Consider the following 24,994-nt stretch of genomic DNA (forward strand, 5'->3'; position numbering starts at 1 on the left):
GCTAAATATAACTACGTTTAAAGCTCATGTTCCCAATAAACAACTCCTGTGATTTTGTAGAGGTAGAGTTCCACTTTTCATTTCCTCCTCATCCAAGTAAAAACTGCTTCTTCACAAGAATGCATGGAAGAAACATTCACAAGACACCTTAGGCATGAGATGAATAGACCCTCGAGGCCACCAGGACTCTCCAACTGCTTTTTCCCAAAACCTGTAAATGGATCTGGTGGCTATACAGACTGGAGAGGGAAAGCAGGAATAAAGGGGAGGAGAGGAGAGGAGAGGAGAGGAGAGTTGACGCCTATGTTTTGACAAAGGCTAACATTGGGAACCTGTATTCAGACCAGGAAACTTCATCCTTTTTCAGGCCTATGGCATTTTACATGAGTCTTCCCCCAGTACCTCCTACACACACACACACACACACACACACACACACACACAAAGAGAGAGAGAGTGAGAGATATTCCTCCTCTTCCCTGCTTGATCAAACTGATACTGTTGACAGCTCACAGTTCACATCTGAGTCCCATTATTCGTTTGGTTGATAACAGAATAATGAGGGTGTGAAATTACTGCCCCAGTATCTGCCTCACCACAGAGGCACTGCCTTTTTCACTAAGCACATGAACTCTGCCTCTAGTGAAGAACAAATCACGTTTCAGAAGAAGTCCAGAATCTCCACCTACTCATGTTCAAGAGCCTCCCTGGACAATGTAGAATGCAAGTGATACTAACAGTAACAAATGAGGGACAGTTAACTTGAAAACAGTCCTTCCCCTTTGTACTCTTAGAAAAGCCAGAGTCTTTGACCCTCAAGTAGCATAACTGACAAAGAGAATTTAAAAAGATGTCATTAAATCAAAACAAACTGAGGGGAAAAAAATAGTTTACTGAGACCATTGAAAGTTTGATACCAAAAGCATGGTAAACTTTTTTCTGTTTTAGACATTCTACCTAAATGTCACTACTTAATGTATTTTGTTTTCCAGTGTTGCTCTCTAGGGGAAAAAAAAATTATTGAATGATTTTCTGTATGGTAATTGAATTTGGTTATCTAATTAACTGCAATATTTAGAAAGTGGACAACCTGATCAATTTCAGGTACTATTGCCATAAGAAAGAGTTTCTGAATTGTACCCTAGAAGCTAAGGAAGACAAGATAAACAGCCAGATCCTTCAAACAAAAAGCAAAGAAAGAGGGTGACTTAATGGAGATGGAAAACTACACCAGGGTCAAAGAGCTTATTTTCCTTGGCCTGACCCAGAGTCAAGAAGTAAGTGTGCTGCTGTTTCTTTTCCTTCTCCTGGTGTATGTGACAACTCTGCTGGGGAACCTGCTCATCATGGTCACCGTGACCTGTGAGTCTCACCTTCACACCCCCATGTACTTCCTGCTCAGGAATTTGTCTATTGCTGACATCTGCTTTTCCTCCATCACTGCCCCCAAGGTGCTGGTGGACCTTCTCTCACACAGAAAGGCCATCTCCTTCAATGGCTGTCTCACTCAGATGTTCTTCTTCCACCTTATCGGGGGAGTGGATGTGTTTTCTCTGTCAGTGATGGCTCTAGACCGATACGTGGCCATCTCTAAGCCCCTGCATTATGTGACCATCATGAGCAGAGGCCGTTGTGTTGGGTTAATCGTGGCCTCCTGGGTGGGGGGCTTCATCCACTCCATCGTGCAGATCTCTCTCTTGTTGACACTTCCGTTCTGTGGACCCAATGTTCTTGACACTTTCTACTGTGATGTCCCCCAGGTCATCAAACTGGCCTGCACAGACATCTTCGTATTTGAGCTGCTAATGATTTCCAATAATGGGATGCTGACCACACTGTGGTTTTTCTTGCTCCTGGTGTCCTACATGGTCATATTATTATTGCTTAGGTCTCATTCAGGAGAAGGCAGGAAGAAAGCCATCTCCACCTGCACCTCCCACATCACTGTAATCACCCTGCATTTTGTGCCCTGCATCTATGTCTACGCCCGACCCTTCACTGCCCTCCCCACGGATAAAGCCATTGGTGTCACCTTCACAGTCATCTCCCCTCTGCTCAACCCTTTGATCTACACTCTGAGGAACCAGGAGATGAAGTCAGCCATGAAGCGACTCAGGAAAAGACTTGGACCTTCTGATGGAACAGAGAAGTAACTTGTGCCTGTTGCCGCCTTAGATGTTCCTAGCGTAAATAAACTGTTTTCTATGCTTCCTTCTCCTTTCCCTTATTCTGATATATTGAAACACATAAAAAAAAACTGTCAAGTTGATAGGTCTCATCTCCCTTACTTTTTCAGTGTTTTCCTTTATTTTTTCAGTGTTTGAAATCATGTCTTAACCACTGAGGCTGTAGTTAAATCCTGCTGAAAGCTGTGAGGTTGGAGAAAATAAACAAATGCAAAATATGATTTCAACGTCTCTTAAGTCTTTAGCATTTGTTCCCTCCATGTTTGGTTTTATTTTCTGACAGGATTTTATCCTATTCCCCAGGTTAACCTGATACTCACTGTGTGTCTCAGTGTAACCCCAAACACAGCAACCCTCTGTACTGACAAGTTCCAAGATTGCAGATGTGAGCCAAAACACCAACATAGTTTTGATTACTTAAATCTAACTTTATATTTGTGTGTGACAGTACGGTTTTATTTATAGACACTAAAATCTGAATTTCTTAGCATGCTCATGTATTCACTTTGTTTTTTTTATTTAATTTTTAAATTATTATTACTTATTCACTTTCTATCCCAGCTGTAGCCCACCCTACCCACATCTCCTCCCAGTCCCACCTACCCTCCCTTTTCTTCCCCTGTGCCCCTCCCCTAGTCCACTGATAGGGGAGGTCCTCCTCCCCTTCTATCTGACCTAGCCTATCAGGTCTCATTAGGACTGGCTACATCATCTTCCTCTGTGGCCTGGTAAGGCTGCTTCCCCCCAGGAGGAGATGAACAAAGAACCAGCCACTGAGTTCATGTCAAAGACAGTCTCTGCTCCCCTTACTAGGGAACCCACTTGGAAACTGAGCAGCCTATGGCCTTCCTCTGAGCAGGAGGTCTAGGGCCTCTCCATGCATGGTCCTAGGTTGGAGTATTGGTCTCTGCAGGGCCCCCTGGGCCCAAGATTTTTGATATGTTGGACTCCTTGTGGAGCTCCTGTTCCCTCCAGGTCTTGCTATCTCCCTTTTGAACAGATATTTCTTCACTGGAACCAAAAGAAGTGGAACTGATTTAATCAGGATGTGCTGCGATTTTACCTTCCTGAATATCCCTATGCATCTTCACAATGCACAGTCAAAAGATAGACCCAAAATCTTTGTTAGAACTCAGTGACAGCCCAAAGACAAACTAAGGCTTCTCAAAACACATTCACTCTAAGTCCTAACCATTGTGTTTTGTGACTATGTGTAGACAGATATCGACAGAGATGTTTGCTTCCAATCAAACATCAAAGAATACACATTCTACTCCTCAGCTATGGAAGCTTCTCTGAAACAAACCATGTCCTGAGACACAAGACAAATCTTACAAATTCAGAAAAACTGAAGTAACACCATGCATCTTCTCTGATCACAAGACCACAAAACTTAAAATCAACAGCATATGGACCTCTAGTAAGTATAAAAACTCATGGAGATTAGACAACGTATTTCTGAATGATGAATGGGTCAAAGAAAAATTAAGATTTTCTTGAAAATAGAAAATGAAAACACAATGCAACAAAACCTGTGATAAACCTTAAAAGCAGTTCTAAGAGGAAATGTGCAGCTCTGAACATTTCCACTTAAAAATCAGAAAGGGTGGGGCTGGAGAGATGGCTCAGGAGTTAAAAGCACTGAATGTTCTTCCAGAGGACCCAAGTTCAACTCCCAACATCCACATGGCAGCTATATAACCCCAATATCTGACACCCTCACACAGACATACATACAGGCAAAACACTAATGCACATAAAATAAGAATAAATTTAAAAATTAGAAAGGGCATAAATAAATGACTAAATGATGCAACTCAAGAATTTGGAAAAATAAAAACAAAACACTAACTCAAATCCAGAAGATTGGAAGAGAAACAGAATTTAATAAACCAAAACAGAAATTAATGAAATAGAAATAAAGAAAACAATACAAATAATCAATGAATCTAAGAGATAGTTCTTTGAGAAGATAAACAAGACTGACCTTTGGTTCAAGTAACCAAAAGAAAGGATTCAAATTAACAGAAGCAAAAATGAACAGGAAAACACTACAACAGATATCAAAGAAATTCAGAATATTATAAGTTGAAAATCTAAACAAAATGGATAAATTTCTGGATCCAGCCAAACCACCAAAGTTAAACCAAGAAGAGATCAGCAACCTAAACAGATCCATAACAAATGAAAAGATTAAAACCCTAGTAAAAGCCTCTCAACTAAAAAAAAATAAAATTTCCAGACCCAGGTAGATTCACAACAGAATTCTACTGAACTTTCAAAACAGACCTACGACTAGTACTTCTTATTAAAAAAAAAAAATCTATGTCACTTTAATAAGTGATGGTTTAAATTTTGAATACATATAACTTCTATGACCCTGGTTCCAAGAGATCTGGCTCTCCCTTCCGGCCTCCACAGACACCAGGCATGCAGATGGCGCACAGACATGCATGCAGGAAAAAACATCAACACATATGAAACAAAAATAAATAAATCTTTTTTTTTTAAAGAATAAAAGCTTTTAGTCAGGCTGTGGTGGCACACGCCTTTAATCCCAGCACTTGGGAGGCAGAGGCAGGCAGATCTCTGAGTTAGAGGCCAGCCTGGTCTACAGAGCAAGACATGAATAATGATGTTCTACTAATGAGAATTTGCATATAGGAGGAATTGAACAAGCAATATTTTTTAACTCCATGTAAACTATATATTCACATCTAGGAGAGAACTTATCTCAGGGTAAAGAGAGAAGATACACTTGAAATGTTCTTGATTTTGGAATAGCCTTCTTTTTCTTGTTTTATTTTGTTGGGGTTTTGTTTGGTTTGGTTGGTTTTGTTTTGTTTTGTTGTTGTTGTTTGAGACAGGTGTTATATGCTGTCAATCTGGCCTCACACCCACTAAGTAGTCCAGCATGATGACCTTAAACCTCTGACCCTCCAACCTCTCAGGAGCTGGGATTACAGGTGTACACATCACAGTTAGTCTGTAAACCACAACACTCAGTTTATGGAGTGTTGGGCATTGAACCCAGGTCCTTATGCAAGCTAGGTAGGACTCTACCAAAGCAGCTACATTTACAGGCCCTGTTTCAGTTTCTTACTTTTCAGGCATAGAAGTAAGATTGTGTTCATAAAAGAAGCTCAAGTACTAACGTTTAGCTCAGCCTTACAGCATTTGCCCAGCATGTATAAAGCCCTCCGTTCCACCACCAATGTTGGTGAATAGATAATAATAAACTGTAAAATCAGTCTCTATACAGCACATTCTCAGTTGATGGCTTATGGTCCAACTTTGCCCATTCTGGCTGTCTGATCACTGCCTGTGAGGCAAATCATGTAAATCATCTTCTCAAATAATCAAGTGTCTCCCTATATGCTCAAACATAAAGAACCGTGCATAGAAGGTCCATGTGGTGGCTTGAGTGAGAATGGCCCCCATAGGCTCATATGTTTGAATGCTTGGTCCCCAGTTGGTGGAACTGTTTGGGAAGGATGAGGAGGAGTGGCCATGTTGGAAGATGTGTGTCACTGGTGGTGGGCTCTGAGCTGGTTTCAAAAGCCTCTGCCCTATCCAGGTACCTCTCTCTATCTTGCCATGGCCATGGTGTCTTATCACATCAGTAGAAAAGCAACTTAAGACAGTTGATTTGACTATGCCTTGTTGCCTTTATACAGTCTTACTAGGTAATCTTCCCACACAAACCCCACCTCAATCAGAGTGGCCACATTCTTACCAACATTCACCATTTTTTTTACTACACTTTCAGTGATAATAACTTACTCCTAAGTTACTTTCTATCCTTACTCTGCCCTATTTTTATCAATAATTATTTCTATACTTTGAAATAACCGATAATCTTTTTTATTTTACAAATATTTGTATCTTCACACTAGAATATGTAAGACCTGGGGTCTCACAGCTCAGGAGTTTAAGATCGCGCCCTTCCCAGAAACTCCCACAGACCACGACTCGTTGCAAAAGCAAGAGGTTTATTAACCATTGTGCAATGGGGTCACCCCTGCCGGTCAGCAAAGAGTGGCACCAGGAGACAAAGGCTTTAGGTTTTTAAAAGAAAAATTGCGGGAAATTTGAAGTTGCGGCTTTGGCAATTTAGGATTGGATGAGGAAGCTATAAAGTAAGATAATTGGTTAGTCTTAGGTACTCAAGCTTGGCCAGTCCTGCCAAGTGTGGATGCAGCTGCAATTGAAGGTGGGGGTGGTTAGCTCATCCTTGAAGATTGGGGTTGCAGACTTTTGGCTGGAGGTAAGGAGCTACTCAGAAGAAGGATTGGGGCTGTCTGGGTTGGTTGCTAAGAAACAGTATCTTGAAGACAAGGGTCTGGTCCTTCTTTTTGCTGAGTGAAGGTCATTGCTTGCTTGCTTTTTTTCTATCTGTCCTCACAGATAGGGTCACATTTCTCCATTCTCTGGAAAGGTACTAAGAGGCTTTAGCTTAACCTGAACCTAAAACTCAAAACTATAGGCTTTAGAAGACATACAGGTTACAAAGTTAGTCTTACCCTTTCAAATATCAGTAGCATCAGGGCAAGGCTATCTGACTCATTGTTTCATGCCTGATATCTAGAGGTATGTGATAAATAGTAGTTAATGGCACTTTGCTTTTTAGTGAAAACTAGATTTTACATTTTCTACATACTGTTGCTGACATGACTTCTTCACCATCGTGGATTCTGTCCTCAAAGTGTGTGACAAAATAAATTATTTCTTCTTTAAATTTTTTTCAGGTATTTTGATGCAACAATAGTAAAAGTAAGTTGAGAACTTCTACACTTTGTGAAGTTATTACTTAGCTTTTAGGCCATTTTTGAGGAGTGTTTGCCTCGACCCTGAATTTGTCCTATTTCTTTTGTGTGTGTCTGCTTCTCTGTTTTCCATTTCCTATAATGTATGATTAATGTTCTAGTTTCTTTTATGTTGCTGTGAAAAAGTAGCCTGACAGACTTAGAAGAAACAGGGGTTTATTTCAGTTTAAAACTTCAGGTTGCAATCCATAATTCTTAGGATGTCAAACAAAGAATCTCAAACAGCTTGTCATGTCACCTGCACAGCCAAGAACAGAGAGAAATGAATACATGCCTGCTCACTTGCTTGCTTACCTGTGCCCAGTCTTCCTACTTTTATATGTAAAGGTCAGGACTCCCTGCCGAGGGCATGTTACCATGCATAGCATTAATTAACTTGGTAAGATAATCCCCCAAAGACATAACACAGGTCAACCCAATGTAGACAATTCTTCATTGAGACCATTTCCCCAAGTGATTTAGATTGTGTCAAATTGGGAATTAAAACTGTCACAATCCACCATTTGTCAACTTGACACACAAACTCACCACTTTTGAACAATAACCTTCAACTGCTTTGCCCGAAGATCACAGAGCTTTCTCATAAAGCAAAATATAGTTCAACTTTAAAAGTCTAAATTTTCTGTAAAATTCAAAGTCCCTTAACTGTGGGCCTCTATAAAATTTAAAATGGTGTATAGTTCCAGCATATGATGTCACAGAGTAGAAAAAGAGGAAAAGCAGAGCATCGCAAGGAACAATGAGACCAAAACAAAACCAAAATTCAGCAGGGAAAATATCAAGTCCTGTCAATGCCCACCACCTAAAGCTTCTTTTCTGAGCTCCAAATGGCTTGTATTATTTCAATAATGTACAGGATATGTCGTGTCTTCTTCAGTCTCAGTCTGATCAGCACATGAAGATTCTTAGCCAAAGTAACATCCCTTATCTCTGTTTCTGATGGGCTTTCCATTGCTTTCTAAAATCCCATGAACCAGGAATGAACTGTCCACATTTTTCTCCTTATTCTTATATTCCAAGATTCCACTACAATGGTTCATTAAACAGAGTTTCCAATATTCAATAGAGTTTTCCACCTCAGTACTTTCACATGTTTGTATTCTTGTCTAGTATTTCCACCAAATACTTCTACATTCTTCCCACAAAAATAGCCCAAGAGGAAACTGGGGAGATGGATCAATGATTAAGAGGACACACTGCTGTTCCAGAGAACCTGGATTCAATTCCCAACACCCAAATCAAGTTATTCACAACTGCTTGTAACTCCCACTCTAGAAATTTCCAGAAACTTCTGGCTGCCTCAGGCGCCTGTATGCCTGTGGTGCACATAAACTCACACAAACATACAAAAACATATATGTAAATAAAAATAAATTTATGTTTTTAAAATAGTCCAAAGCATAAAATTTTTATGATTGGGACTATCACAGCCACAACCCCACTCCTGGTACAATTTCTATTTTAGTTTCATTTCTGTTGCTGTGAAAAAAAAAGTACCCAAACAAAAACAACTTAGGAGAAATGAGTTAATTTCAGTATATAATTCCAGGTAATAGTTCATCATTGTGGGAAAGTCAAAGTAATGAAAACCTCAAATAGCTGTCACACCACATCCACTATCTAGAGAAGAGATAAATGAATATATGTCTGTCCACTTGTTTGCTTGCTTGCTTGCTTGCTTGTGCTAAGCTCAAGTTCTCCACTTTTATATGACTAAGGAACCCTAGTCTCTGGAATGGTGCTGTCCACAGTGGACTTGATCTTCCCTCACCAATTAATTAAGCCAGTCCCTCATAGACATGCCCACAGGCCAACCCAATGTAGACACTCTCTCATTGAGACTCTCTGTAATAGAAGTTTGGGTTCTTTTGTAAACTCAGTTATGTTATATAAATATGTTTTTGTTTTAACTCCAAGTATGGGGTTTTAGTTGGCCTATAGTTTGTCCACAGCTGATAATTGTTTCATTCAAGGCATGGCTATTGCCAGCTGGTAACAGCCTTCCACACACGGCATGGAGACAGCATAGAGAGGACACAGAGAGGGCATGGTCTAGGGTTCTGAGGCTATAAATTGAGAGCCAAAAAAGTAGTGCAGCAGGTGATGTTGGTGTGTGGTGAGTAGCAGTTTAGAGAGACCAGAGAGACAGATGGTGTGGTGTTTTGGAGAAGAGAAACGCTTTGGGGTGCAGCATCTTGGAGGACACTGCTGGCTGTGTTTGCTGTTGATGGAGATTGGCATAGAGCCCTAAAGAACCCATTGACCCTAAACAGCCTGGAGAAGTAAAGGGGCCCTCTCTCCCCACTCACCTTGGGAGGTTGAGGCCCAAAGACCCAGGAAGACAATGCAGTCAGTCCTGATTGAGACCTGATAGGCTCATCTGATAGGGTCAGATGGAAGGGGAGGAGGACCTCCCCTATCAGTAGACTTGGAAAGAGGCATGGGAGGAGATGAGGAAGGGAGGGTGGGATTGGGAGGGAATGAGGGAAGGGGCTACAGCTGGGATACAAAGTGAATAAACTATAAGTAATATAAAAAAATAAAATTGAAAAAGAGCACTACCATTCTCTTCCCAGGTGGTTCTAGGTTGTGCCAAGTTGACAATTAAAGCTAACCATCACCATGACTGAGACAGGAAGAGAGGAACTAATGACTCAGTTCTGGGGGTGGAAGGGTCACACTTCATCACCCTAGAAATAACAATAACCAAGAATTCCTATCCCAAATGCCAGTACATTGTTTCTTACCATTTCTATTTTGTACAGTAATAGAATTAATAACAACAAATGCTATTGTATGAACAATTGTATTAATTTATCTCTATCTGCATGTAAATATAGGTCTATCTAGCTACCCCCAAATGAAAGGTTTAAATGGAAAAATTGTGAGAAATGGTTAACAGGTGTGTTCTTATTAGCACACTCTATAGCAACTTGAAGGTTCAAGAGCTGGAACTATTCTCTGCTTATAAGGAAGTAAAGAGTTCTGAGACTGCTTAGAGTTTAGCTCTCTTTTCTCGTTTCTTGACAGCTTCATCTATGATTATCCATTGTAACATACAATACATGTATGTGTATATATACATATACACGTGAATGTACATATACAGACATAGATATTCAAACACAGAATATTTTATGTATTTGAAAACATGAAAAAGACCTTGGAAAGTTTTTTAGGCAAATGATCTGGCAGGTTTCACAAAAGCTGATTAAGCTAAAAATAGGGGATTTTATATTTGGATACAGACCAAAACGTTTGGTTATTTTTTTCTCTGTGTGTTTACATGTAGATGTATACTTTACCAATAAGTTAATAACTCCCACTGAAATTCCATCACCACCAGGGGAAGTAGCCAGTTGATTTCCACTTTCTTGCCCAACAGTAATCCCCTGCTAGCTGCCATAATAGGTCTTGGGACTAAGGGACCAAGACACTACACAGGGGCCCAAGTGAAAAAAAAAAAATTAGAAGGTACAAATCAAATAGATTTCATTTATTGCCTCTAAAGAATTCTGAACACCAGATAACATATGTCAATATGCACATATGAATGTTTTGATAACACTTTAATGAATCCAATTGAAACAACATCATCAAAATTACAGTCAGTCTGCTAATGCTACTTCCATATCCAATAATGTCCCCTTGCCACTCTTACATTAGGTCTGTAGCTGCATGATTTGAACATGAAGACAGGAACACAATGGAAGAACCTTGAAGCTGTTCCCTGTGTTTGCCCTTTCTCTCTTGAAAATGGAGAAAGACACTAAAACATCCAATCATACAAAGGTCTTTACCTTCCAAAGCACATTTTTCAGTAATTAGCCTTTGTACCCTGTTGCACATGGCACCTAATAACATCATTTTTCAATAAATTTTAAGAGCAAAGGAAATGGATAGAGACATTAAGGTTATACATATTGAAATTGAGATGGCAATTGCTGTGTTTTAATAATCTGACTTTGAATATTTTCTAGAGACAGTAACTACTTCAGACCAAAGATGACCATCTCACTGACAAGCAAAACGAAGGTGAATGTTAAGTACTGGAAGGGGGAGGGATTAAGAAATAGAACCGTGATGCCCTGAGTATGAGTTGAGTTTCTGTGTACTTGTTGAAAGCTTTTGAGTTGTGGCGTACTGTGACTGCCACATGCTAAAATCAACGTAAAAGGAGCTTCTTCCAGATGAGGCTGTTTGCAAATGCCCTTGTGATACAAGATGAGAAACACATCAACTGAACCTAAACAGCAGGTAGAAAACAGTGTGTCTCCCATGCTCTTCCCATCTCTTCCTCCTGACGTAACTTTCCTTACATAAAAATGCAGATCTGTGTAAGTCTTAAGTGATAAATAGAATTAAGACCAATATTTACCTAATCAGTAGAGTAAAGATTGAATAATTAACTTTCTACAATGTTTTGCATATGAAAAGCATTCCAAAAGAGTCTATAACTAGGAAAGTTTTTTTTTTTATATTATGAACAAAAAGTTAAAACTATTATTTAAAAAGAAAAGTAGCTTCAGTTATTGTCAGAAGTGATCTGCTTTTTATGTTTCATATGCCTCCCACCAACTCTAGCTTATTTTCCCTCCCAACACGTCTCACTTCTTTTCTGGAAGCTTGAGGACCATTCTACCAGAGTTTAAGAGAGAAGCCACAAGACAAGCAGGTATAAATCCTGGCAGCTGCCAGAAGAAGGAAGGTGGACGAGGGAAAGAGACAGAGTCCTGCCTTTTGAGTCAGAGCAAGTGATGGAGAGCTGTAAGCAGCTGTTAATGGGGATCTTCAGAGAAACAGTGAGAAATCCTGAGTGTCAGGGCAAGCATGCTTGGGGTCTTGGTCAGTCTCCAGAAGCAGAATAGAAAGGACAAAAAGGCAAAGTTATGATTTTTGACTCAGAATTCAAAAAATAGGCAGGCTTAGCAATGAATATCTGCAGAGTAATTGTTGTGTCTCACTTTTCACTATGTCTCTAAGTTTGCACAGATCATTCTTTTTTCTTAAACTGTAAACACACTAGCAATATCACCAAATTTTTTGTTACACATTTTATTTTTTTTAACATGTATTATTTTTACTTGTCAGTGGGATTCGGTGTTGTATCATATAAGCTTGTAGCATGCACTAAGTCCAGCCTCTTTCTATCCACCCTTCACACATACACGCACATGCACTTACACACATACATTCTTTTCAACCTCCATTAATAACCCTCCATACATGAAAGGTAGAACATGAAGCATTCGTCTTTCTGTGTCTGGTTTATTTTCAGCATAATTTTGTCCAATTCTATCTATCTATCTGAATATATTTGAACATATCAAAAGAGTAGTCTGTGTACAAGGCAGAAAAAGGACTACAATACTAAATTTTCCTGAGCGTGGTAGTACAACCTTCTAAAACTAATATATGAGAGTCTGGGACAGGAGGATGGAAACATCAGAGCCTCACTGGGCTACGTACATAGTATGACCCTATAATTCCTGAGGATCGCCTGTAACAAACTTGTAAACACAAAACATTATTCTTTACTGACTTACTTTATTATTTGTGTGTATGCATATGCGCATATTGCGTGAGTGGTCATGAGGCCCATAGGAGAGCATCGCATCCCCTGAAGCTAGCATTACAGGTGTCTGTGAGCTGTCCAGTGTAGACGCTGAGAACCATACTCAAATCCTTTGCAAGAGCAGAATACGCCTTTAACCGCTGAACCAGCTCTCCAGCTCTCGGGCATTAGGGAAAGAGGCAGAAGCATGACCAGTCCAGTATGGAGCAGGAGGTCACTGTCCTTTTCTGGTCTCCATCTTCAAGCAAAAACCACAAAATTCCGTCACGGCTCTCAAAATACTCTCTGTCAGAGTTGAGGGCCAAGTTACCAAAGAAATTAATTGTTCCTGCTCCCCATAGGGAAACATTTCACAATCTTACATGAGACCAAAGAGTGTAGTAGGCTTAGATGAATCACTGGTCAACAAAAAAACAATACCTCGGATCCACAGAATGTAATAACAAAATATTGAAACATTGCCACTGAGTTAATAAGGCAAGTGACTGTCTACAACCAATAAAAATTAAAATTCTAGTCAGGTGGTGGTACACACCTTTAATCCCAGCAGAGGCAGCAAATCTCTGTGAGTTCTAGGCCAGTGTGGTCTACACAGTGAAGCCCTGTCTTGGAAAAAAGAAATTAATCTCCACTTACAGTACTGGGCCAGCTTTGGTTCCACAGGTCTCTGTGCATTTAAATAGTGGTATTTTCCATCAGACTGAACATCGCTTCAACAGACCTTTGGGTGGGGTGTGGGGGGGGTGTTGCTGGATGAAATGCAGTCCCAATCTCGCTGTGAACATCATAAGCTATGCAGCAAAAGACTGAAGAACCTGTAGAATGTATGCATTCCCGCTTCCTAATAAACATGGCGTAAGAATGTAATTGAATCTGACTTCAGGGAACATCAGTTTCTTCTGCGTAGTGTTACTGGGGAACTACCAGCGAGTGAGAAAATGGGATGGTCTTGTGCTGCTTCTGAATTTATCTGGAACATTGTGGCTTTTTAAACAAATAATACATCTTGGACTGTTTTCTGCCGGCTCTTACTGTAATCTTGGGATGAAATTTTAATTGCATCCTGCTGGTTGTTTAAAAAAAAATAATGGTGGTTATAAAAGGTGCAATGGCTTTGGATTGGCCACATCTTTAATTCAGACTCCCAAGTGTACTATTGTGAGTTTGGAGGAAAGAGCTTGCTTTTCATCATTTCCTTCCTATTTAGGGAATAAGTAAAACTGTCTTCTTCCTATGACGTATTCTATAACTGTTCAGACACCTCAGCCTTAGGCATGAGGAGACTCCCGAGGGCAAGATAACCCTGCAATGGCGTTACCTCAGCAACATGTAAATGGGTCTGACAGTGGTGCAGAAAGTAGATGGAGGAGGAACACAGCAGAAAAAGGAAGTAGATCTCCAGCTGGCTCCTAGCTTTAGACAGAAGCGAAAACTGGGACACCCGCATTAAGACCCAGGAAGCTGCACCTTCCTACCCTACTACTCCCTTATGAGCGCCTCCTACCTTACACAGCTCTCTCCTCCTCCTTGATTGGTATCTTCAGGATCACAGTCAGTGAGAGCCTCCATCATTCTAAGAGTCGAGGGAAGAATTAAAAAAAAAAAAAAACTGTCCTCCAATGTTTCCTACAGAGGTCTGTGCGTAAACTTAGAATTGTGTGCAAACTTAGATTTCTCCCTTTAATGAAAATAAATCATCTTCCAGAAAAGTTGCAGAATCTCCAATGTGCTCTTTTCCAAGTGCCTTCCTGAACAATGTAGAAAGCAACTGAAAATAATTATAACAAATAAGGGACAGTTAACGTGAAGATGGTCCTTTCCCTTCAAGCTGTTAAAGAAGCCAGAAGTTTGACCCTGAAAATAGTGTAACCGAGAGCTTAAAAAGACATGGCTACTAAATGCAATCTGGCGTCCTGGATGTGATCCCGAGGTAGAAAGGACTAAGGAACCTAAATAAAGTGTGGACTTTACTTAATGATAATGTTTCAGAATGTGGCCCATGGGTCCTGACAAAGGTATCGTGGTCTCATTAATGGTGAGGTTTTGTGTGAGACATACAAGAACGTTCTGTAACTCTCTTGCATCTGTGATGAAGCTACTCTAAAATTCGGAAGTTTGTTCTCTTAAAAGTACTTGGCACACTAGGAATCTCAATGAAGACTGCTCTTATTTCTGTATCAAGATGTTTCTCGAAACATTCCATTTCTATGCCTAAGGCTTTTAACAGTGGGAAGAAGGTAATGTTGGAGACTGGAATGATGCTGAAAATCAATGTTCTGCCAACTGACATTAGGAGTGCCTCCTCTATTTGTTCCATTTAAGTTGGCTGGAGAGTTTGTCATCTTGAAAGAGACACCTCTAATAAGTTATAGGTAAAAAGTAAATCCTTGTGTTATTTCAGTCGTGGTAATCCTGAATCAGAACTCTTCTCCAACAAGTAGTCCTGCAAAGGTGAACTGCTGCATCTACTGAATTTGGTTCTAGTTGTAACTGGGAAGGGAGAGCTGGATCTGGACTCTGACTTAAACTCAGGGAGATTTCCAGCCTAGAAGGAAATTGAGCCATGCTGCCTGGAGGCTGGCTGGGGCCAAAAGAAGAAATTGTGTGTTTGTTTGCTTGTTTGTTTGTTTTATTAAGTTTATTTATTCACTTTATAGCCCAACTGCAGCACCCCCTTCTCTTCTACTGGACCCACCCTCCAGCCCTTTTTCCCCTTTCACCCTCCTCTTTTCAGAAAAGGGGCGTTCCCCTATGAATCTACTCCAGAAAATTAAGTCTCCTCAGGACTGAGCAAATCCTCTTCCACTGAGGTCAGGCAAGGCAATCCAGCTAAGGGGAAGTGATCCAATAACAGGCAACAGAGACTATGTCAGAAACAGCCTCCTCTCCACTTTCTGGGGAACCCATATGAAGACCAAGCTGCCCATCGGTTACATATATGTAGGGGGCCTAGATCCAAATCATGCATGCTCCTCGGTTGGTGCTTTGGTCTCTGTAAATCTTCATAGGCCTAGGCTAATTGACTCTGTTGATCTCATGGAGTTCTTGTCCCTTCCATGTCCTTCTGTCCTTCCCAAACACTTACATAAGGCTCTTTGAACTCTGACCCATGTTTGGCTTCGAGTTTCAGCATGTTTTGATCTGCAGCTAGGGAGAGCCTCTCAGAGGAGAGCTACCCTAGGCTCCTATCTGCCAGCATAGCAGAGTATATTTAATAGTGTCAGGGGCTGGCTCTCTACCTTGGGGTAGGTCTCAGGCTGGACCAGTCATTGGTTAGACATTCCCTCAATCTCTATTTCCTCTTTATCCCTGCACTTCTTGTAGACAAGGTAAATTTTGGGTTGAAGGCTTTTTGGGTGGGTTGGTGTAGCCCTCCCTCCACTAGACCTGCCTGGCTAGAAGGTGGGCACTTCAGTCTCCAAGTCTCCTGCTGTTAGGAGTCTCAGCTAGAGTCAAGCCCATTTCCTCCCAGGAGCTTACCCTGTCAGAGGTCCCCAGCTTTTCACAGAGATGCCCCTCCTTAGTTCTCAGTTTCTCTTCTCTCTCTCAGCCCTCTCACCTTCTTCCCTCCCCACATCTGATTCCCACCTTTGTTTTCCTCTCCACACCTTTTCCTATCCAGTTCCCTCTCTTCATCCACTTCCTCTTTCTATTCAATTTTCCCTTCTGAGTGAGATTCAAGCAACCTCTTTTAGGCCAAGAAGGAGATCTTCACCAGAAAGTAGTTCTGTACTTTCGATTGGACTATTATTGTAAATTAGGGTAAAGAGCTTAAAACTACAAATCCTGCCAAGCATGGAGGTGCACAACTTAAATTCCAGCACTCAGGAGGAAGAGGCAGGCAGATCTCCACAAGTACCAGGATACCCTGGTCTACACAGTGAGTTCTAGGACATATTCAGGGCCACTATCTAAAACCTTTAGATTCTAAAGACCACCAAACCACTAAGATAGCTGTCAAATGGAAGCATGTTTGTCATTGTGCTACCATGCTTTATTAATTTTTTTAAGTGGTTGAAGCTTCAGCCTGCTTCAACCTCTCCCTCACATGGAGGATGCCTTGTGAACAAAAACTGCTGAGATGCGAAGTGGAAAGGACCTTCTTCCAAACTTTATGTCCCAAACCAAACCTCCTTTTTTGATGTAGTTGGGACACAGGGAATTGACACTTTTAGATGGTGCACAAAATGTGCATTCCATACTATCCATTGCTGAATAACATCTTAATTACTCCCACTGAAACAACCTCACTGTCAACAGAACTTTTCCACAGCCACATCTGCCATAATCCCTCTGATACTTCTCACAGTTGCTCTGGGACTTAGAAGTCAGTAAGTACAATGGAACACGGTAGGTAAGTGTGGAAGAGCCAAGAAAATGCCATCTGAGTCTGCCCTTTGCCACATCAATTAAATGAGAGGCCACCGAAGCCAGCGGCCTTCAGAAGGTTGCTAAGAGAATCTTCTTAAGCCAACAGTCTCAAGGCCCATGTGACCACTGTTTAAGATGCTGGAGTTCTTGAAAAAAGGTTGAAGATCTTAAGTAAGTAATGGAATTCTACAGCTTTGTGAGCCTGTGGTGTCCTGTAGATATGAACATGTGTGAGAAGGTAAGAGTGAGATCGTTAAAACCTGAATGTAATCATCCCAGTGACGTATGTACACAAGATCCTATATTTCATAGAGTGTTCTGTAGTAAATAACACAGATTAGAAATATTTACAGAGAGGACACTTTGAAATGAGACATATGGAAAAGAGATCAGTTTGGCTCTTGGGAGGAAGTATTCTTGGTTACAAGAAACTACTTGAGCTGCATTGAGACTTTTCTCAGACATTCTTGTCTATGTAGGTGGATCTCCTCTGACTGAAATCTACACAAGTGATTCTTATACTAAATTTTAGCCTAAAAAGAAAAATAATATATTCCAAACCTTCAGGAAGTTTGAAAGACTAATACAAGGAGCCAGAGAGATGACTCAGCAGATAAAGAAGCTACCCAGGCAACCCTGATGACCTGAGTTCAACGCCCAGAACCCAAAAAAGGTGGAAAGAGAGAACTGACTCTACAAAGTTGTCCCCTGGCACTCACACACACACACACTCACACATAACAATAATAATAAGTAAATAAATAGTTAAAAATAAATCTTAAAAGACTAATAAAAGTAATGTCTACAACCCTTTCTTAGATCTACAAAAAAGAAATTGTTATAGCAATGATTTCCTTCCCTATATCTCCCAATACCTTTGTGTTTAAACCATTTCTTCCCAGATGAAACTCCAGTTCACAAGCAGCTCTGAGTATCTGAGTATCTGAGTATTTGGCCCCCTTGCCCAACTTCTTCCCATCCCCATCACTCCAGTACAGCTCTCATCTCCTCTGTGCAGCTTTTCTGAGTCTATTATTTAAAAAATAAATCCTCCTTTTCTTACACTTAACACATCTATTTTTTTATGGTCCCTTCATTCCCAAATAGCTGTTAGATTTTAATGATTTCCCACTGTGTATAGATTATATTCCTTTTCTCAAATAACCTAGAACTCTGTCAAGGCTCCGTCAATATATGCCAAATTGTTAAGTGGATTAAAAATCACAGGATCAAGCAGAAGTAGGGAGACATTTTAAAAAAAAAAAATGGTTTTGAACATAAAACTAACTCCTTAATCTGAGTGATGGCCTGCCTTATTTCCTCCCACAGAGCTGGTGTGCTGTGTCCATGAGGGCCAGAATGGAAGGTTCTGGTGGCTAAGTCATCTCCTTAGCATCTCTGGTAACTAGAGAAAGTTGGTGTGTGTGTGATCATCTAGTGCATGGCCATCTCTCTGAAGCCAAGCATTTATAGCTCAGTGACCATTTAGCTGATCTAAGTTAATCAACATAGTTTTTATTATCTAACTATCCTGTATGTTAAGACCTTCACATAGTAATCTAATCCCTACAACTTCCCTTCACCATGACCTCCATTCCACAGAAATGGATACTCAGTGAGGCCACACTGACTCTTGAAAAGACAAAATCAAGTCTTTTTTTTTTCCTCTTTTTAAAAATTTTTTTCTTCACAATTTATTCATTATACACGCCAATTGAAGCCCCCTCCCTCAACTCCCCTAGTCCTACCCTCCCTCCCTTTTTCCCTCATCTATTCCCCTAGTCCACTGAAATAAAGGAGTTCTCCACCATCTGCCCATAGCTTGTTAAGTCTCATCAGGACTGCTTGGATCCTCTTCCTCTGTGGCCTGGCAAGGCTGCATCGTCAAGGGCAAGTGATCAGAAACCAGTCAACTGAGTTCATGACAGAGGCAGCCCCTGATCCCCTCACTCAGAGATCCACATGGAGACTGAGCTGCTAATCGGCCACATCTGAGCAGGGGGTCTAGGTCCTCTTCATGTATCATCCTCCCACCACTCAATAAGAACATTTGCTCAACCATCTTCATAGCAGCTTTATTTGTAATAGCCAGAAGCTGGAAACAATCTAGATGTCCCTCAACAGAGGAATGGATAGAGAAATTGTGGTACATCTACACAATGGAATAATACTCAGTTATTAAAAACAAGGAAATCAGGAAATTTGCAGGCAAATGGATGGAACTAGAAGAGATCATCCTGAGTGAGGTAACCCAGAAACAGAAATACAGGCATGGTATACATTCACTAATAAGCATATATTAGCCATATAATGCAGGACTACCATCTACAGACCTAAAGAAGCTAAATGCTAAGGAGGACCCTAGGGAGGATGCTTAAATCTCATTCAGAATGTCAAACAGGATAGACACCAGAAGCGGTGGAAGAGAAGAAACAGGATGGGAGTCTACTATAGAAGGTCTTCTAAAAGGATTCACCCAACAGGGGATGGAAGCAGATGTTAAGACTCAGGGCCAAACTTTGGGCAGAGTACAGGGAGTCTTATGGAGAAAGAGAGGGGTGGGATTAGCGGGACATGGAGGGGACAGGAGCACCACAATGAAACCAACAAAACTAAAAGATCTGAGCGAAGGGGGTCCTGCAGAGACTGATGCACCAACAAAATGAAGTCTTAAACCTTAGTGGCTCTCGCTCCAGATGCTGAACAACTTCCAGTCTACTTAGATGATGCCAAACAAGCCAAACTAAGCATGTGTTCTTTTGCCATACAATGCCCACCACGTTCTGCAACATTCATTGTCTTAAACTTCCTTAAGAGTGTATTTTCTGACGTTGTTTCAGGATGCATATCCTGAGACATACACAGTTCCTCTCTTATGTTGATGTGTTTGAAGAAGCTGTGTGTGTGATTAAGACAGTTTTTCTTTAACATGCACATAATGACATTTTCTATTAATTAAGGATGCTTTAAATACTGATGTCTTATGTGAACTGATTCCTTCAATCCTCAGGAGAATGATACAAAGAGGGTGTCACTGGCAGTGTGTGACACTCACAGAGACTGGGGTTAGATGGTTAAAGTAACTTTGTTAGGACAGCGAGTGGCCCATTTTGGCCAGTCAGTGTGCCATGGTGGGGGAGGGCACCATCTCTCAGTTAGGAAGCTTTAAGAAATTTGTTTTTAGTCTTCCAAATTAGAGTGGCCTTACAGAAGTCTGCATAAAGAAGAAAAAACTTGAAAGGAAAGTGAGTTACATGGAAACAAAAATTGTCATTGGAACTGAAAAACATACTCCAAAAATGGAAGGAAAAGGGTGATATTTATTTTTTTTCTTTCTTTCTTTTTTCTCTTTTAATACTAGAAAAGTGGAGATAAACTCAGAAGAAAGAAATTCAGAACCATAACAAGATTTCTTCAAATAAAAAAGTAACTAAAAAATAACACAGTTATATGGTAGGCACTTATTTCATATTTCAACTGCTTTCAAAAGTAGTTTTACCATTCCAGCCTGTTCTTGATACGTCAGTCTTTTCTACAGTAGTTACTCTACTGGATGTGTATTGCATTTTACTTGTACAGTAACTTCAGTCACACTGTGGTTTTAACTGGCTTTTTATTTTAGACAGTATCTCACTCTGTATTCCTAGGTAACCTGGACATCCTATGTAGACCAAACTGGCTCATACTCACTGAGATCTTCCTGCCTTTGCCTCTGCCACAGTTTCCCAAGCACTGGAATTAAAAGCACGGACCAGCACACTCACCACATTTGTCCGACTGTTTTAATGGGGTTGGCTGTTTTGCTACTTGTGAAATTTAAGAGCTACAGCCATTCCATTCCTAGCTACCTCCCTGAGAGAACTGGAAGCATATTTTCCTAAGGCCACACAGCTCATAGCAGCTGTATGTGTAACAGTCAAAAAACTAGACCAGAAATGTTCACCAAGTAAATACTTAAATATACTGTGGTCTCTCCATACCATAAAATGAAAAAAAAAACAAAAACAAAAACAAAAAAAAAACCAAAAAACCCAGCAGCAGTGTGCACAAATCATAGCTGAGTCTCATGAGTAAAAGAAGCCAGAAAAAAATGGATATAAATTTGAAGACTCAATTTGAAGAAAATTCTAGACAATGCAGACAACTGCAGAACAACAGAACACAGTTGTTGCTTGAAACAGAAGAAATAAAGGCCTGTTACAGAAAGGTCATATGCTAGATAGGCCACTATCCTAACTGTAGTGATCATGACACAGCCATATGCAGAGTCAAAACTTACCAAGATGTACACTTCAAATATGTGTGGGCCACTGTGCAGCAGTTGACAGATCAAAAATAAATAGATAAATAAATGAACAAATGAATAGAACTGATTGTAAGAAAGAAGCTAAGATAATGAACGAAAGAGTAACTGAAGGGCCACTCTCCCACCTAACGTAACTGAAAGCAAAGGTGTAAATAATGATTTGCTCCTAAGGATGAGAGAAATAAAGGAGAATGATGATCTCAAATTTTCCTAATTCTTCATAGAATGAAATCCATGATTAATTCCTGTAGAAGTCAACTCAAGGTGCATTGTTTAGTAAATAGAGCTTCTTAGAACTATTGAATTGGAGTATCCAATCTAGAAAAAAAATCCTCACAAAATATAAAATGTTTTTCTAAATACAAAAAAACTAAATAAATGTAATAAAATGTTCTACTTGTACAAAACAGTTATTGCTTTACTAAACACACACACACACACACACACACACACACACACAAATCGACTCTGTATCTCTAACACTACCAATACTTGAATACTTGTCTTTCATCTGTTTGCCTTGAATATTTACGGCTTATATAATTAGAATATTGCTTCTATACATCCTAAAAATGTTTGTGATTTACAGATGCAAATAATTAAACACATGCTTGCATAATAAAATGTCATTCAGGACATATTGCTGTGACAGTTATAATAATCTTGAAGTAGCAATCCATGTGGTAACAGTACCTTGTTATATTTCAATTCTGATACTTGCCTCTAAGAACCTGAGTTTAATAAGAAAAAGTTAACACTTGCTAAAATAATATTGTTAATTTTTCCAAGATGTACAAGAAAGAAAAATCGTGATTCCATGGAGTTGAAAAACGACACCAGAGTAAAAGAATTTATATTTCTGGGTCTTACACAGTCTCAACCCCTGAGCCTGGTCTTATTTCTTCTCTTATGTTTTGTGTACATGACAACTCTGCTGGGTAATCTCCTCATCATGGTCACTGTGACCTGGGAGTCCCGTCTGCACACCCCCATGTACTTTCTGCTTCGAAACCTCGCCATCCTGGACATCTGCTTCTCCTCCATCACAGCCCCTAAGGTCTTGGTGGACCTTCTGGCGAAGAAAAAGACCATTTCTTACACAAAGTGCATGTCACAGATCTTTTTCTTCCATCTGCTTGGTGGGGCAGACATTTTCTCTCTCTCCGTGATGGCGTTTGATCGGTACATGGCCATCTCCAAGCCCCTGCACTATGTGACGATCATGAGCAGTAGGAGATGCACAGCTCTCATCGTGGCCTCCTGGGTGGGGGGCTTCGTCCACTCCATTGTGCAGATTTCCCTCTTGCTCCCACTCCCCTTCTGTGGACCCAACGTTCTTGATACTTTCTACTGCGATGTCCCACAGGTCCTCAAGCTCGCCTGCACTGACACATTTGTTCTTGAGCTCCTGATGATCTCAAACAATGGCCTGGTCACTACCCTGTGGTTTATCTTCCTCCTGGTGTCCTACATGGTCATCTTGACAATGCTGAGGTCACAGGCAGGAGAGGACAGGAGAAAAGCCATCTCCACCTGCACCTCCCACATCACTGTGGTCACCCTGCACTTCGTGCCCTGCATCTATGTCTATGCCCGGCCCTTCACTGCCCTCCCCACAGATAAAGCCATCTCTGTCACCTTCACAGTCATCTCCCCTCTCCTCAACCCCTTGATCTACACTCTGAGGAACCAGGAGATGAAGTCAGCCATGAAGAGACTAAAGAGAAAACTCACACCTCTTGAAAAGTAATAGAAAAAGAAACCCCAATTCTTTTTTTAATTTTTTATTTAACTTTTATTAATTATACTTTATTCATTTTGTATCCCCCCATAAGCCCCTCCCTCCTCCCCTCCTGGTCCCACCCTTCCACCCTTTCTGCATGCATGCCCCTCCCCAAGTCCACTGATAGGGAAGATCCTCCTCTCCTTCTTTCTGATCTTAGTCTATCAGTTCTCATCAGGAGTGGCTGCATTGTCAGGGTTCTAGGTTATCTCCATGAATAGTCCTTGGTTGGAGTATGAGTCCCTGTGTTCAAATTTTCTTGTTCTGTTGCTCTCCTTGTGGAGTTCCTGTCCTCTCCAGCTCTTACTATTTCCCACTTCTTACATAACATTCCATTCACTCTGCCCGTCAGTTGGCCATCAGGCTCAGCATCTGCTTTGACAGTCTGCAGGGCAAAGGCTTTCAGAGGCCCTCTGTGGCAGGTTCCGAGGTTGTTTCCTGTTTTCTTCTTCTGGTTTTCAGAGGCCCTCTGTAACAGGTTCCTAGGTTGTTTCCTGTTTTCTTTTTCTTCTGATGTCCATCCTCTTTGCCTTTCAGGATGGGGATTGAACATTTTAGTTAGGGTCCTCTCTTTTGCTTAGTTTGTTTAGATGTACAGATTTTAGTGGGTTTATTCTATGTTGTATGTTTATATGAGTGAGTATAAACCCCAATTCTTGTCACTAAGAACTCTTCTCATTATATTTTCTGCACATTTATATACAAGCTCACATAATTGTCAATTAACCAACTACACTTTCTAGGAAACCATTTGCTTTTCTACTTACATTAGTAGCAATTAGTAGCCCAAATTTCTACATGGCACAAAGTAAATAGTCTTACAGGGTCAAATTGATTACTTTATTTGTTGTTTAGTTGATTAGTTTTGAGACAAGGTCTCTCTGTGTAGCCCTGGCTGGCCTTGCACTCATAGAGATCCACATGTTTCTGCCTCCTAAGTCCTAGAATTAGATGCATGAGCCAGGCTTGGCCTATTTCCTCTTTCTTTCTTTCTTTCTTTCTTTCTTTCTTTCTTTCTTTCTTTCTTCTTCTTTTTCTTCTTCTTCTTTGAATAATTTGTTTTATTGTTATATGTGTGGATGATTTGTCAGAATGTGTGTGTGATGCCTGTGGAGACTAGAAGATGGCGTTTGGATACCCTGGAAATAGAGTTACAGGTAGTTGTAAGCTGTTGTATGAGTGCTAGAAACCACACCTGAGTCACCGGAAAAGGCAAGTAAGTGCTCTTAACCACTGAGCCATCTCTCCAGCCCCTGATTAATATGTTTTCAATCAAATGCCAAGGTTATGATATGTCAATCAAAAAAAAAAAAAACTATGTCATTAGCCTGGACTCCTTTTTCAAAAGGCAAAGAGCTAAAGCTGGTAGTTTTACGTGTAATGCAGTACTTGGAAGGTGGTAACAGGGGATCAGGAACTCAAGGCCCCAACCTAGGCTATGTGGGAACTATCTCAAAACACCAATCAATAAAAAGAAGGAAGAGGAGACAATCCAGAGATGAAGTTATTTGCTCAAGGTCTTTAGCCAAGCTAGGCACAGAGATGTCTTTGATAGCCAACTTGTTGGTTTTCTGTCACATGATTATAAGTTCTTACATTGTTGGCTCTGCTACACAAAGCTGTATTCCTGTTCTAGAAGGCTTGTATGCTTGGTGCCTCTGAGGTCCACATTCATGGGTGTGGCTGTCTTGCCAGAGGTTGGGAAATTTGATTGTATTTATTTAAACTCTTAGTGGACTTGAGCTTGTGAGGTCGTTCCCAGATCATGATTACCCTCCTGAATTCCTGCCATGAACCAAGTGTGATATGTGCTTCATTTTCACCATGAACTAAAGGTATTGAAGATCATCCAGAATAGGACTTGCCAGTTAGACATCCTAGTGATGAGTTTACAGAGGAGCAGAACCTTGAGGATCCCATACAGGGACCAATCCATCTCCAACATCC

The 24,994-nt window shown here is 40.6% G+C and overlaps 2 protein-coding genes across 2 annotated transcripts; both read left to right on the forward strand.

The window, feature by feature from the left end:
* The first annotated feature begins 1,211 nt into the window (after nt 1–1,211).
* On the forward strand, nt 1,212–2,153 carry LOC129681838 (olfactory receptor 4D10-like). The gene has a single exon (XM_055614017.1). The coding sequence runs from the start codon at nt 1,212–1,214 to the stop codon at nt 2,151–2,153; it is 942 nt and encodes a 313-aa protein (XP_055469992.1).
* Nucleotides 2,154–22,081: 19,928 nt separating this feature from the next.
* LOC129681839 (olfactory receptor 4D11) lies at nt 22,082–23,014 on the forward strand. Its single transcript, XM_055614018.1, has one exon. It carries the CDS (start codon nt 22,082–22,084, stop codon nt 23,012–23,014), a length of 933 nt encoding a protein of 310 aa, XP_055469993.1.
* The last annotated feature ends 1,980 nt before the right edge of the window (nt 23,015–24,994 follow it).

Source organism: Psammomys obesus, unplaced genomic scaffold (genome assembly GCF_907164565.1).
Source record: "Psammomys obesus unplaced genomic scaffold, mPsaObe1.curated_primary_1811, whole genome shotgun sequence".
NCBI lineage: Eukaryota > Metazoa > Chordata > Mammalia > Rodentia > Muridae > Psammomys > Psammomys obesus.

Bases quoted from the DNA above. Each gene is read 5' to 3' on its own strand.
- LOC129681838 (XM_055614017.1), top strand. From the start codon at position 1,212: ATGGAGATGGAAAACTACACCAGGGTCAAAGAGCTTATTTTCCTTGGC.
- LOC129681839 (XM_055614018.1), top strand. From the start codon at position 22,082: ATGGAGTTGAAAAACGACACCAGAGTAAAAGAATTTATATTTCTGGGT.